Here is a 15,923-nt window from a genome sequence, read left to right on the forward strand (position 1 = left end):
TTTATGTAACAATGGTATTGAAGATATTCATGGTATTTTTTTAAGTGATATTCAAAGGAAACATAATTCATTGTACTGCCAACTACAGACTTTTAGAGAATAGGAAGGAGAGAAATTTTTTTTAGTTATCTGCAGAAGACAATATCCATGTAATTCAGGTAAAACTACATTAATAGTCTCATTACTTTGTCAGGAGTGGATATTTTATCTACTAAACTCAGTATCTAGCTTTGCTACATATGCAAAATTGTATAATTTGCTTGTCTGATTTTTTAATTTCAGCAATTCTATATGAATATCAAATAAAAGTAATTCTTGCTTACTTACATATGAACAAACTAGCTGTTTTTCCGCAGATTTTGCAAGCAAACCCCATTTATATTCAGTATTTCCACAACCATAGTAATTGTTATATAACACCTACCGCTGAGAATAATGAGAATTGCCGAGAATCAAACGAACTATTTTCAATTTGATCAATTTTCTGGAATGTTTACAATTGTTCTATAATCGAACCAATATGCAATAACAAATTCGAATTTAAAATGATTCGAACATTTTAAAAATCGAAATAGATAAAAATATTTATAACAATGTTTGAAATGTTATTAATTTAATACACCTAAGTACTCGATGAAGACTAAATCCTCTCCTTCTCCCGCCCACGGGGAAATTTCGAAAAATCCCTTCTTAGTGTGCATTGCCATGGCATACCCTACTAAAACACAGATAAAAACAAAAAATAGCATCTAAAATAGTACAGTAGAAGCTGTTATTCCAGTTAAGCCTTAATGCTCTCTCTCTCCCCCCGCGGGGGAATTTTGAAAAATCCCTTTTTAGTATGCATTCTCATGGCATACCCTACCACAACGCAGATAAAAACAAAAAATCGCATCTAAAATAGTACAGTAGAAGCCATTTTTCTGGTTAAGCCTTAATCCTCTCCCTCTCCCCCTGCAGGGGAATTTCGAAAAATCCCTTCTTAGTGTGTGTTTCCATGACGTACCCTAACTGTCTACCAAATTTCACCTCTTTAGGTTAAGCGGTTTGCTCTGGGCGATGATGAATGAATGAGTGAGTGAATGAGTGTCATTCAGTCAGTCAGGACAAGCAATTTTATATATTTAGATGAATGGGATTTTTCAACTGTTTATTTAATCTGGTTTTAGTGAAAATTTTGCTTTGATGTGTATGAATTTTAAGCTATAATCTATTTGAATAATTCATAGAATTTTTGAATGAATAATAATAATAATAAAATAATTGATTTTTCATTTATTACTGTAAGACATTTTCTTCTAATAGTCATTTCTTCATTAAGTCTTACTTAAATTGACAAATATTTGGGAGTTTTGGAAAATCATTATTGCCTTGTATTGCTCAGAGGAAATGTGAAATTTATTATTAGTTAAATAAGTACATATTCTCAAAAACACCATAATTTATGCATAGTTTATTTATTAACTTTTAACTATAATAATACATTTAATTTAAATGATTATTTATTTAAAAATTTTAATTTAAAATTTTTGTAGTATAAACTTATTATTTAATTATATTAATCTTTTACAGAGGAATAAATTTTGTTCTGTCAGCTCTTGTATTTAATGCTGTACCAACCATATTTGAAGTATCACTAGTCAGTAGTATTTTGGTAAGAAATTATTTATATAATATATTAATTAAAACAATAATTAATTTAATAAATAAATAATAATAGGTAAAAATTAATGGAAATAATAATAATTTATATAATAAAATTGCTAGAATTAGTATAAGAATTGAAACCAGAATAAATATGAACACACCAAAAATCCAACAATTGAACATAAAAGTTAATGTTTTCTACTATTTACAATGGCCATCTTCAGGTTTAAGAGAATTCCACAAAAAGAAAAAAATGGGAGTTTACATTGAGTTGCTGGATTTTTGATGATGATGTCATTAATTTTACAGAAGTTTATCCAGTTACATGATTTTAATATGAACATCATTTATTTTTTTAACACTCAAATTTCTAAAACTTTTCTTAGTGTTGAAAATCAAATTATTTGCTTGTTAATTCAACATTAAGAAAGTGGTGTCTTCAATTAATGTAGTGCATAATCTTTATACTCATTTTATCACACATTTTCCTATTTTATTAAGATTATGATACTAAAAACTGTTATGAAAAACCAGTTTATATCCTTTTGAATAAATGATTGTAATTTTGTTTTTGGTAATTTAATTTATTGTTAATTTTTGACAAATGATAGTAATTAAATTACCATAAAACTTCTTCATAATACTAGAAATAAAATAAATGTATATCTGTAAAATCTTTTTCATGAAACTATCATGGAAAATTGTAACTGGAAGAAGCAAAAAAGGAAAAAATGTGTTATTTTTAAAAAATTAATTGTGTAAAAATTTTGATTACAAAATATTGAAAATGTAAATCTAAAGTAAAAATTCTTCTTTTTTATTTTTTATAAATAAGATAATTTTTATTCATGTCTTTTAAACAGGAAAAAAGTACAATTATACAAATAAGTGACAAATTCCATTCTTATTAACAAAGATATTGAATCTAGCAGAAATTTATTTTTCGAATGAAATTAAATTTTTTAAGTTACTTTCTACATTTAAAGCATAATAATAATTAAATACGTCCTTTTTATATTATATTTGTTTTGTTATATATATATATATATATCTGAATAGAGTTTTCTTAAAAATAAATATTTTTTCAACAATGCTTATTTTGCTCGTATCATATAATCTGCTTTTGTAACAATTTAAGCAAATAGTAAAATGTAATAAGATGTATAAAACTAGAAGCTGTTTTGATGTAAAAAGATGCCTTTTGATTGATTGACTTAGAAAACTGCCTTTTGATTGATTGACTTAGAATCACTAACTACTATTAACAATTTGATCTTTGAAAAAATAAAAAATATGATTTTCAAAATATCAGTTATTAATGTACTTTTAATGTATGTAAAATGAAATGCTTTTTAAATAGTTCAAAATTTAATAATTTTAATATATTATATAAAAAATATTAGTTATATCCAAATTTAATTACAAATTTTTTAATTTATTATAAAAATACTTTTGTTGAACATGTAAAAATCATTACAAAATTTAATTTTTTCTATTTTATTTTAGTACTACAAATGTGGAGGAAAATTTGCATTAGTAACTTTAGGATGTATAGCATCATACAGTATATTTACTTTTTTGATTACACAATGGCGGTAAGGTATAAAAATTTCTTAAATTTAAAAAATATTTCAAATAGCTTGTTATTTCAAACATGATGGTATTTTCTTTTTGAATTTAATGTAGATAAAATATTTTAAAATTTTCTTTATAGATATTTACTGAAAAAATAACTTGTTAATGAAAAATATATATCTTTTTAAAATTTGTTTCAATTTTCAAATGATTTGGTTTTTCTAAAGTTAACCTTAGAGTCAACATGAATATAATTTAAATTTCATGTAGTCAAATATTGAACATTGTTAAGCTTATTTATTTTATAAATATAAAATTCAGTGTGTTATAATAAAATCATATTTGTAAAGTTTATTAAATACAATTGATGCCAATGAATTTTAAATCATAGTACAGTTGCGAGTAAAAGTTTTACAATGCTGTATTTTATTTATGATGATATAATCTAGGATTCATAAATACTTGATTTATGAATAATAGCGTACTTATTTCAAAGCCAAATAATTGTCAAATTATTACTTCTACTACTATTATTAATTAAATACCAAGTAATTTGGTGCTAGAGGCATGCATTAGATGCCATCTCTTGTAAAATTTAATAATTGCAATTAAATTACTTGACATTTAATTAATAATAGTAGTGTGAGATAAGCAGCGGGTCAGGAGTTAATCTCGTACTGACCACTTAATCTGCATGGGCTGGTAAAGCCTGATCTCGGAGTCATTGGATGGCTAGGAGGGCAAAACGAGTGGGGAGTGCATTGGTAAGTCGACAGATTTCTTCGGATAGACAGGAGACAGGTTTAACAAATAATAAAGGTTTATTATATAACTAAAGCTAATTTACAAAAGTATACATACTGATTATTGCTTAGATGCGGATAACATAAATCTACCAGTAACAACCAACTAACTAGTAACTATGCCGCATTCCTAACCTTTAGAGTGAGAGAGTTTACAAAGGTTACTGCACTCAGATATACCTTAATATGATGTCGGATGACAATATGCAATGATCATTCTGGACTATGGAAGCTGGCTGGCTGTCACAGGTCTTCTACCGGCTTTTCCTCGGACAGGACCGGGACGGGAGACACTTGTACTCAGACCTTCCTGATGATTGCGCGAAAGGATAGTCACACTGAGGGGACGATCGCCCTGAGCTGTTCAAGACAATCATCGTTGGCACTGAGCCAACTGGTTGTTTACTCATTATGATGACTAATTAGCACGCGTACGTTGACTAATTAACAAATGGATGATGACTTGCTTTTCTTCCTTCCTATCTTGTCGATGTGTAAGATTTGACATCCAATCTATTTCCATTATAACTTGTGATAAATTTTTTTTCATCCTCTAATGTAAAAATATGTTAAACTCAAAAAGTTACACCCTCAAAACACTCGGGCTCAAAGTAGTAATAATATTACTACTGTGAGCCTGAGTATTGCCTGATATAATTTGGCAATCATTTGGCTTTATAATTAATGAGTTTAGATGTTTATATTTGTATGAAATTATTTCTACGTAAATTTATTTGATATTTTTTTTGGCTCATGCAATTATTATATTTTTCTATTTATTTCATCAAAAATGAATTATTTTAGTGGCATAAAATTTATTTCACTTAGATTTTCATTCAGTAATGTTAACTAAAACTGCTATTTTTATCATTTATTACACCTATTTTTTTGACAATTTTTTTATTTTACATAAATATTTGCCATACTTTGGTATTATTACTTTATTTCTATCAAAAATTCTTTTTGCTATTTTTTGCTACAAACTTATTTAATCAATGATTGTCTTAAGATGCAAGTTTTTGCTAAATCAGAATTTGTTTCTTATAATTTTTCTTTTTAACTGTTGTATAAATTTTACTGTTGAGATAGTTTTATATATGAAAATGTGAATCAGTTCTAATATCTATTAGTAATATTAAAGTTTATATTGGTTTAGCTTTAGAGATGAGTGATTCTTCTTCAGAAGTGCAGTAATACACTGCTCTTCTGAAGCCACTGGTAATGTCAATTCATTGCACAATATGTAACATTTTGAATTGATACTATATAATTTTTTTAACATAGTGAAAAATTCAAAAGTAAATCTTGATATAGAAAACTAAAAAGAATTCATAAACAGCTATCATTTGCTTAAATTAGTTTATTTTTTATTGAAATAATAAAGAATACAGCATTAAACAAGCATGGAAATTATCTTTATCCATTTTGGATACATACTGTATATCACTTCAAACTCTTGTCATAGAAAATCAACAAGCAGCTTGCTGTATGTATGGCTGCTCTTCTGCAAGCACTATTGGGATTTAGTTGCTGCTTTTTAGTTCAGTTCCATGTGTGCATCCTATTTTAATTTCAGTTTTGCTTGTTTTTAACATTTTTATTGTAATATAGATTTTCTGCATTATTTGTTTGAAGTATTTGTATTTTTATTATGCAAAATCAATACTATTTCAATAAAGTGTACATGCAGCTGATTTCAGAAATCTTAATGCCGCTCTTGTATTTTTCAATGATTTTCTTCAACACAATCATGTTTCTAGCCTTCTTTGAAGGATTGCTGGATCTGGAAACTTTCTTTGGTCCCATGATGGAGCTAAAAAGAAAGGAAAGCAATGGAATTGTTTGGCTAGAGTTACAGGATAACGCTCATGTAATGAGATGCAACGCCATACTGAGTAGGAAAACACGTGAGTTGCCCTTTGTTTTTGCAAAATTAGCAGTGAGGTCACATGGGCATGTTGACGAAATCCGAGACAACCGACAAAAACCAAGACAAATTTTTCATGGAAAAAATTGATGAAAACTGAAACCGATGATAACCGAAGTCAACAAAAACCGAGGTATTACTGTATAATTTTATAAGAAATATTGTTTGTGTTATATAAATAGATGCTGAAGCATATTACAATGTGAAACTATTTCAATAGTGATTAAATAAGACAGTAATTTTATATCATTATTTCTATATTTTTGATACAAAGTAGTAGTAATATAAACTGTTGTCTTAATGATATAATTAATGGTGGTAATGTTTTTGTTAAATTTGTGTATTGATCTAAAAAACAAAGGCAAATCAGATTTACAAAGATTAATTATGATAAAACTTATCTGGTATTGATNACAAAATTTCGGATTGACATGAATAGAGCTGAAAGTGAAGCAGGAAATCTTGCTGTTGATTCTCTAATTAATTATGAAACTGTAAAGGTAAGTTAATTTATATTTTTAATAAATATTTATAGCATAGTGAGAATGCTGGATGATGGGCACTGAACTTGTTACTAATTCAATACAGTATATGAAGATAATTTTTACATGGCTTTTAATTTATTAACTTCAAGAATGTTAATTAATTATTTGTTTGCTTCATCTTTTATTAGTCTTTATAAAACAGCTTTTTGTCTCGAAAATTTTTGAAACTAATATCTCAAATACTATAGTAGAGATAACAGAAACTTATCACACTGCTACTGATAACATCAAAATGACATCTCTATCATCAAAATACAACTTTATTATTGGTATGCATTTTACACATTGGTACACAATGTGGTACACAAGACCCTTATCAGCCATACATAAAAATATATAGATATCTCTGGTAGAACAAATTCGCAGAGAAATTGACATTAATTACAATCTACAATTTAAAACATACCTGTTCAAGAATTATTTCCACCCACATTGCACAGAGATTTTCTTTTTAGATATTGTAGTTCTGTTTATAATGTAATCCCCATAGTACTGTGCAGTGTGGGTAGAAATAAATCTTGAACAGGTCAGATTGTAAACCAGTGTTATATGTATACATTTATAGATCTTTACAACTGTTTTTTTTAAATTATTTTAGGTATGTTTTAAATTGTAGATTGTAATTAATGTCAATTTCTCTGCGAATTTGTTCTACCACAGATATCTATATATTTTTATGTATGGCTGATGAGAGTCTTGTGTACTGAAATGCATACCAATAATAAAGTTGTATTCTGATGATAGAGGTGTCATTTTGATGTTACCAGTAGCAGTGTGCTAGATAAGTCTCTGTTGTCTCTACTATAGTATTTGAGCTATTAGTTTTATTAGTCTGTTTTGATTTTTACTATTAATGTCTAAAATCATCAGCTGATTTGATAAAGTTAAAAAAAAATTTGTCTTAAAGCATATCCTTTTAAAATAATATATTATATATTATATTTTAAATATAAATAAAAAATTTTTTTAGCTGTTGTAATTCCAGGATGATTCTAAAAATATTGTAATTATTTTTTTTATAAAATTTTCAAGCATAATATAAAACAAACCATAAAAAACTTATTTCATTAATTTTATGTTTATTCATATTTTGTATTAATTAATTTTCATTGTAAACTATAAAATATTTATTAAGTGTAATTTTAAAATAAATTCAAATTTATTTTTGTAAGGTACTAATATTAATTTAAATCATCATAGACTGATACATTTTTAAATAAATTTTGGTTTGACTTTCATTCCACCTGTAATTCATTACTACAATTTCCTTAAATAACATATTTGAAAATAGATAAATTTATAGAAAATAACATAAAATAAGTGATTATTAAATAATTAATCAGTTAACTTTTTTATTTCTACTAAAACAAAAATTGGAGCTCACTTACATTGAATAATATTGCTGTCATATTTTTTTGATGAGTCAAAAAATACAACAAAATAACATAATCTAAGTGTTTTAGGACATACTGTGTTTTGTATCAGTTTGTTCTTTAACATAAAATTTTTGGTCTATTTTATTATTAAGAAAAACATTAACAAATTTAAAATGATATGTTGTAAATTACTCTAAATAAATTACAAAAAACTGCTTTAAAACTTAACTCATTAATATTTTATTTTTTGATAGTAATAATATAATTTGATGATTATTGGAAGTTAAAAATTAAAAATCATGATTTAAAATTTAATTGTTAAATTATTGTGAATTATTATAAAATAGGAATATAGTTCATTAATAAACCCTTAAATGGTGTATATGTTACCGCTAAAGCTCGAAAGTCGTTAATGTGTACATTACCTAGCTAATCTGCAGATTAACTAGGGTGATCCGTTAAAGTTACGAAAATTGTTCCATTTCTCAAATTATCTAGGTAATGTGCAGAGTATCTAGGTAATCTGCACATTACCTACTAGGCACTTGGTAAAGTGAAAATGTGATCTTTGCTGGAACAACAGTAACGTTTCTGTACGCTTAAATTAACATAATGTTGTTTATCCTGTAAATGTTCGTCCAATGGAGAAATATTTGTAATAAAGTTGAAGACAAAACTGTCCAAAAAGGATCACCATTTATTTTTTGTGTTCCAAGACTAACACATTCTCGGCAACTGACCTTTCTTTGTAGGCTGCTTGTCGCCAGAAAATTATAAAGAGTCCTTTTAAAAAACACAAAACACATTCAATTAAAATTACAAAAATTTCTGAAAAAGGAACTGGTGACATACAGTTGTTCTGCTTACATCCATCTGTACCTTCTTTTGGGGGTTTTGGCTGAAAAAAAAAGCAGCCAAAACCCCCAAAAGAAGGTACAGATGGATGTAAGCAGANTCCGTAAAGTGAAAATAAGATCTTTGCCACAAATAAATGTACCACAAATAGGTGTGCTTGTCACAAAAAAGAATTGCTATGTAATTCAAAGTGTCACCAATCTTTAGACTACACTAATAAGTAAGCACAGTTGGTTAATGTTACCTGTGGTGACTAAAATGGCGGCTCGTCTCTGATTCCAGCAAACAGAAGAAAGAAAACAGTGGGGACGAACGTTCTAACCTAACCTAACCTATTCTAATAATTTGGTTGGTAATAATTATGGTAATTTATTAGACTAGATCAGGTTAGGTTAGAATGTGCATCCCCACTGTTTCCTTTCTTCAGTTTGCTGGAATCAGAGACGAGCTGCCATTTTAGTCACCAAAGGTAACATTAACGCACAATTTTATCATGCGATTGCCGGAAAAAGTATGATAACTTTCTTATTTTTCATCTCTGGTCCAAAAGTAGGGTATCGTTGAACTCGTCTCGGTCCCCTTAGTTCAGATATATACTCAAAGTCCCGAAATTCCATAGGTGGTAATCTATATAATCCCCCATTTCTTTAATTGTAATAATAAAGTAGAACCTCGATTATCCGGACCTCTATTATCCGGCTTGTTCAAAATAAACAAAAATTTTACGAATTTGCTGATTTGCACTTTGCAAATTACGACACTGTTTATGTACATGATGGAATACATAACTTCTTTTGTTTCAACAATGTCTCACCCAGCACAGTGGTCGTAAACACTTAAATATATTTTATTTCGTAATAAAAATATAACTTGACATACGTATTTATAAATAATTTATATTCAAATTACATCATTTCTATGACCAAGGGCGGCGTAAGGCATGGATGACGTGGGCCACTGCCTATGCCTCGCGGTCCGAAGGGCCTCGCACCTCTAAGGTTTGTGCATTATTTAAAAGCCACGAACGCAACGAAAAAATTTTACTCGTCATAAAACGATAAATAGTTTGTCAAATTTTTATTCATAAAAATGCAGTTTCAACTGCTTTTTATTTTATAAAATCTGTCTTCTTGCGCCACCAGAGGGCCTTTTAAACAATAGGTAGTCTGTTCAATAGTAGTCCAAATTCGATACAAACATTTGTTTCTTGAAAATTTGATCACGATTTAAATACAGTATTTATTTTTAATATTACCGATATGTCATTGAAAAGAAAACGCGTTGTATTATCATTAAAAGACAAATTAAAGTATTTGTTTCGATTATCTGAATTTTTCCTTATCTGGATTACCTTCATCCCCAATTAGTCCGGATAATCGAGGTTCTACTGTATTTTAAACCGTTTGATTTTTTTGTATTACAGTTTTATACTTGATTGATGATTGATTCTATTAACTAATTTGTTGATTGTTTGATCATATTAACTTGATTCTTTAGATATCGAAAATTAAATAAACAACATTATTAATAAAATTGAAGACAAAACTGTCCAAAAAGGATCACCATTTATTTTTTGTGTTCCAAGACTAACACATTCTCAGCAACTGACCTTTCTTTGTAGGCTGTTTGTCGCCGGAAAATTACAAAGAGTCCTTTTAAAAAACACAAAACACATCCAATTAAAATTACAAAAATTTCTGAAAAAGGAACTGGTGACATACAGTTGTTCTGCTTACATCCATCTGTACCTTCTTTTGGGGGTTTTGGCTGCTTTTTTTTCAGCCAAAACTTCCAAAAGAAGGTACAGATGGATGTAAGCAGAACAACTGTATGTCACCAGTTCCTTTTTCAGAAATTTTTGTAATTTTAATTGGATGTGTTTTGTGTTTTTTAAAAGGACTCTTTGTAATTTTCCGGCGACAAACAGCCTACAAAGAAAGGTCAGTTGCCGAGAATGTGTTAGTCTTGGAACACAAAAAATAAATGGTGATCTTTTTTTTTTAATTGAATTTCTTATGAAATTTTCTTATTCTTTTAATTATACTTTCTTATTCTTTTTTATGAAATTTTCTTATTCTTTTAATTGAATTTAATATTCATTTATATATATAAATGGTGATCCTTTTTGGACAGTTTTGTCTTCAACTTTATTTAAAATATTTCTCCATCGGACGAACATTTACAGGATAAACAACATTATGTTAATTTAAGCGTACAGAAACGTTACTGTTGTACCAGCTAAGATCATATTTTCACTTTACCGAGTGCCTAGTAGGTAATGTGCAGATTACCTAGATACTCTGCACATTACCTAGATAATTTGAGAAATGGAACAATTTTTGCAACTTTATCAGATCACCCTAGTTAATCTGCAGATTAGCTAGGTAATGTACACATTAACGGCTTTCGAGCTTTAGCGGTAACATATATATTTGCTTACCTAGAGATAATGTGGGAATCCAAGAATGAATATATACTATCATTTAAATTGTCGGAGAAAAAAATTTTGTTACAATAAAATGTATGGCATGTAGTGTACAGTTGATATGACTACCAATGGATAGATGTGTAAAATTGAATGTTTCTAATAAACTTTTATTTAACAGAATAATATTGAAATAACTTTAAACCTTTTTAATTCAGTTAAAATTTTCAAGAAAATTTATTAAGAACAATCTAATTTTTCAATTACTATGCATTGTTTTTGATAAATGATTTTCAACTTTTGGCACTTTTAAAAATTAATTTATATAATTTTTAATATTTATTTGTGATATTTTAAGTGTTGTGTGTGCTAAATATTTATAAACTTGATAGTTTCGTTTAGTTATTTTTTTAATACAACATTCATTAAAAATTTTAAATATTTTTAAATGTATTCTCTATTATTCTATAAATAAATAATTGTTTTTCTAAGTTCTTGATATTCATTTCTTTTCTATTTTAGTATTTCAACAATGAATTGCATGAAGCCCAACATTATGATAAATCACTTATAAAATATGAACATGCATCATTAAAGACAACAACAAGCTTGGCATTTTTAAATTTTGGTCAAAATTTCATTTTCACCATAGCTCTTTCTGGAATCATGATTATGACAAGCCAAGGAATTCTTGAAGGTTTGATAAAATTATTTTTTTGAAGAAAACCTAAATCTTTTAATAATAGAAATAGAATATATTTATAAATAAATTAAGATTATATATAAATTATGTTTTGAGATACCATGAAGTGTTGACACTAGACACTGGACTTTTCCACATCCACTTTATTTTCCTATGTACTTTACAGTCTTTAAAGCATTGAAATTATAAGATCTAATAATAAAATCAATAAAAATTTAAATATTAAAAAATATGATAATTGGGTAAAATTATTGTAAAATCAAATAAATAAATATGCCAATTATAGATGTGTAAATGCATATATACAAATTATTTAATATGTAAGTGCAGTTTGTGGGATGATTTGCAGAGTGCTAAGCTTATGTTAAGTAGTATATGACTGCTGTCTTATGGTATGTACTGTACAATATTATTGATACTGTGTCCATTGTAGAAAATGAAACTCTACAAGTAATTCTTTAAATAAAAAGTTACATCAAGGCATGTAAGATATTTTTTATTAGAAGTTTAGTGTTGTATAGTTTTAAGAAATTTTAAATAATTTACAGTACACAGTGGTGTTTTAGTTTTATGTATGTCGACAATAGAACAAAAATTGCTGTAAAGAACATGTATCAGATGTGTCTAAAACAGGAAAAAATTTTGTAAAGAGATATTTTGCTAATATATTGTATTGATAAATATCGATAGCCAACAGACTAGGGCAGTGATTAGGGGCACCAGCCTAAAACACATATTGGCACTTGGAATAATTAGTTTAAAGACTCTTAAAGTACATAGGAAAATAAAGTGGATGTGGAAAAGTTCATGGTGTCTCAAATTATAACTTAAAGACACAGTTTCAACACAGAGATTATATATAAATAATAATTGTCAGATTTATTTAGTATTATTTTCATGCTGATATAGAAAGTTTCAGTTATTTACAGTTGACCCCCCCTATAACATGGTAGGTACATTCTGCTTTTTATGAAATTCATGTTCTATGAGTCCTTAAATACATGAGCCAATCACAGCCTGGCATGTATGTAGTTTATGGATTATGGCTGTTTGAAAGGTTTTCTTCCATAAAATTAATTGATTCCAGACTAATTTGACTCAACATTTCCAAAACACGTATAATTTTTTGAGAATAATCCATATAAACTATGCTATAAACAAAAAATTGTAGGATTACTTACTGAGTGTGCACCATTCAACGACGCCATTGCTTAAGCTTGTTTTTGTCGTGGAGCAGTGCATCAAATGGCGGGTGCGTGTTTCCCGATAAATTATTTTTCTGTGAAAAATTTGTTGAACTTTGGGGACATCATTGATATAAATATAATATTTATGGCCGTTAAATAATAAATGGTTTTTAGTAGGTCTGCTGCTCGTTTAAACTCAACAGTTTGTGCAATATCCACTATTGGTCTAGATTTGATCAATCCTGTTGCGACACGGGTCGGCAATAACGTTTTACTGTATTTTTCAAGTTTCTTTTGGTGTGTTTATACAAATATAGTCGCAATTTTTTTGCCATTATATACGAATCCGCCTTATATGAACCCATTTTATAGGGGGGTCTACCATTTTATAGGGGGGTCTAGTAATAACAATTACAATTACAATATCTAGTTATAACATCAATTAATTGTTTATTATTTGAATATCTTCAATAGATAAGAATTTAGAGAAAATTTTATTCTTGAATAAATGCAAAAAAATTAATATATTTATATTAAGTTTAAGATATAAATTATATAATAATGGATATTTAATAAATGTTTATATATTTTTAATTAACTTACTTTAAAATCTTATAAAATGTTTTAAAAATATGTAAAATATTATAGTTGACAGTTTATAGAAAATCAAGAAGCATATATTAATATTTTATATTCAGATTTTAGTCTAGTGCTATTTTCATTTAGTTAATATAAAATGTTTTTGAATTACATTCTCAATTGCTTAAATTGTTCATTGAACAGAATATCATATTGAATAGACACCAAGACCTCTCTAATCAACTCTTTTATTACCTTTATTTATGTAGCAATGCATTTTGGATCAAAAACAAAAGAATTGTTATCAATTCCTCTTTAAGCTAAAAATCTAAAAAAGGTATACATTAATCTCTTTAACATATAACTAACCATTTTACAAAGATGAAACTTCATGATACATGAATCCAAGTAATTTCTGTATCTTACTATCCTGCTTCATGTCTATAACACTTTTTATAGTTTGTTATGACATTGTAAAGAGATTTGTTTATATCTTTGTAAAATAGTCACTTATATTAATGCATACCTTTTTAAAATTTATAGTCTGAGGAGGGATTGATAACACATTTTTTGTTTTTGATCTGAAATGCATTTATAAATAAATTGCATTGGTAATAAAAGAGTTGTGACAATGCGCAAAGTGCCCCCTATGCTTCGGCACCATGGGACCAAAGGGTCGACACCGCATTTACAATGACTAGTTCATCAGGACTGACACCACTGTGTCTTTTAGGTAAACACAGAAACCTAAATGGCCTAATAGCACTAATTTCGTTTTTTGTGCCGGTTGTCGTGTTGTAGGCACTTGGATCTGATGGAGATGGCATGGACTAAGGAAGTGCACCATACACAATTCTAACAATTACAATTATTCGTTTATTTATCTAATTATACAAATGAGGTTAACATTTTATAGTAAGAGTTATGTCTACAATATTAACTAATTTGTGAGTTTTACATTGGAGAGAGAGAGTTACATATACATTTCATAGATACCTGGTAAGGGATCTGAGGTGAATCGAAGGATTGATGGAATCACTTTTTCAAAGTGTTCACTTTTATGGAGTTCACTTTTAAAAGGAGTTCATTTTTGATGGAATTCACTTGGATGGAGGAAGGTCACTAAGGTATCCGATTGTAGGTATCCAATTCTGGCTAGAGCAAACTTTGATGATGATGGATTCTCGGACAAACTTCTCTTGCCAGACGAACTCTTTTCATCATCAGTCATTGCCTTTTATTGGGGTTCTCCCTCTTTTCTCCCTTGCCCTTTTTTCACAATGTTGCAGTGCCTATGTCCAATAGCAATTTCTCATCTTCAAGTTCCTGATGACACATTTGATGTATCATCTTAAAAGGAAAGTTACTCCACAGAGGAATAAAATCATATCCTTTACAATTTTAACAATTGTGGGAAAAATTATAGCATGGTTTTAATTTCAGATTTAAATTTTCACCTGTAAAATATTTTGTCAATTCAGCTCTCTCACATTGTTGATTATTATAAAAAGAGAGATATTATAAATAACATGGATACCTATTATTTATATTTTTTATTCATGAGAAAGTTTTTATTATTATTATTATTATTGTTATTTTCAATTATATTTAATTATTACTCTTTCCAGATTCTGTATTTGCATTCTCTCTTTTGAAACAAATCTCAAATATATGTCACATACAAATCTGAGGTTTGTCAGAAGAGAGAATTTTTCACTGAGAAATGTGTTGATTGGATATTTTCAGTTATCTTGACTTTGGTAATTATTCAATCTTATAAAGTCAAGAAAATATTGATTGCTAATCATCTCAGGATATTTCTTTTCATATTAACATTATTGATAAGTTTAAACACACATGATAACAATACATTTATTAAATAATGTTATTTATTTCTAATATATATTGACTTATATATGTAGCACATTATATTGCATAATGCTTTTAAACAATGCAAATACCACATAATTTTCATTTATGTAGTAAAAGAATTTATTGATGACATAACTTACATTTAAAATTTAAAATATTAATTTATGATTTTTGATTTATGTATTAAAATTTAATATTTTATAAATTAGGTACTTTAACTGTTGGGGATCTAGTTATGGTAAATGGATTACTGTTTCAGTTATCATTGCCACTTAATTTCTTGGGTTCTGTATATCGAGAAGTTAGACAGTCATTGATTGACATGCAAACAATGTTTAGTCTTATGACATTGGAACCAGCTGTAAAGGTAACCTTCTAAAATTTTATTATCTTAACACTAAGTATTGTTTATCTAACTTTTTAAAATAA

The 15,923-nt window shown here is 27.6% G+C and overlaps 1 protein-coding gene across 1 annotated transcript in view; it reads left to right on the forward strand.

Annotated features, from left to right (window-relative positions):
* LOC111630226 (ATP-binding cassette sub-family B member 7, mitochondrial-like) overlaps nucleotides 1-15,923 on the forward strand; it is a 45,438-nt gene that overhangs the window by 15,622 nt on the left and 13,893 nt on the right. Inside the window, exons 6-10 of the mRNA XM_023374293.1 lie at nucleotides 1,573-1,654; nucleotides 3,154-3,242; nucleotides 6,365-6,452; nucleotides 11,676-11,850; nucleotides 15,704-15,861. Of these exons, the coding sequence (XP_023230061.1) occupies nucleotides 1,573-1,654; nucleotides 3,154-3,242; nucleotides 6,365-6,452; nucleotides 11,676-11,850; nucleotides 15,704-15,861 (592 nt within the window). The remainder of the gene's footprint in view (nucleotides 1-1,572; nucleotides 1,655-3,153; nucleotides 3,243-6,364; nucleotides 6,453-11,675; nucleotides 11,851-15,703; nucleotides 15,862-15,923) is intronic.

Source organism: Centruroides sculpturatus, unplaced genomic scaffold, assembly GCF_000671375.1.
Source record: "Centruroides sculpturatus isolate CEXI.00-Female unplaced genomic scaffold, Cexi_2.0 scaffold553, whole genome shotgun sequence".
Classification (NCBI taxonomy): domain Eukaryota; kingdom Metazoa; phylum Arthropoda; class Arachnida; order Scorpiones; family Buthidae; genus Centruroides; species Centruroides sculpturatus.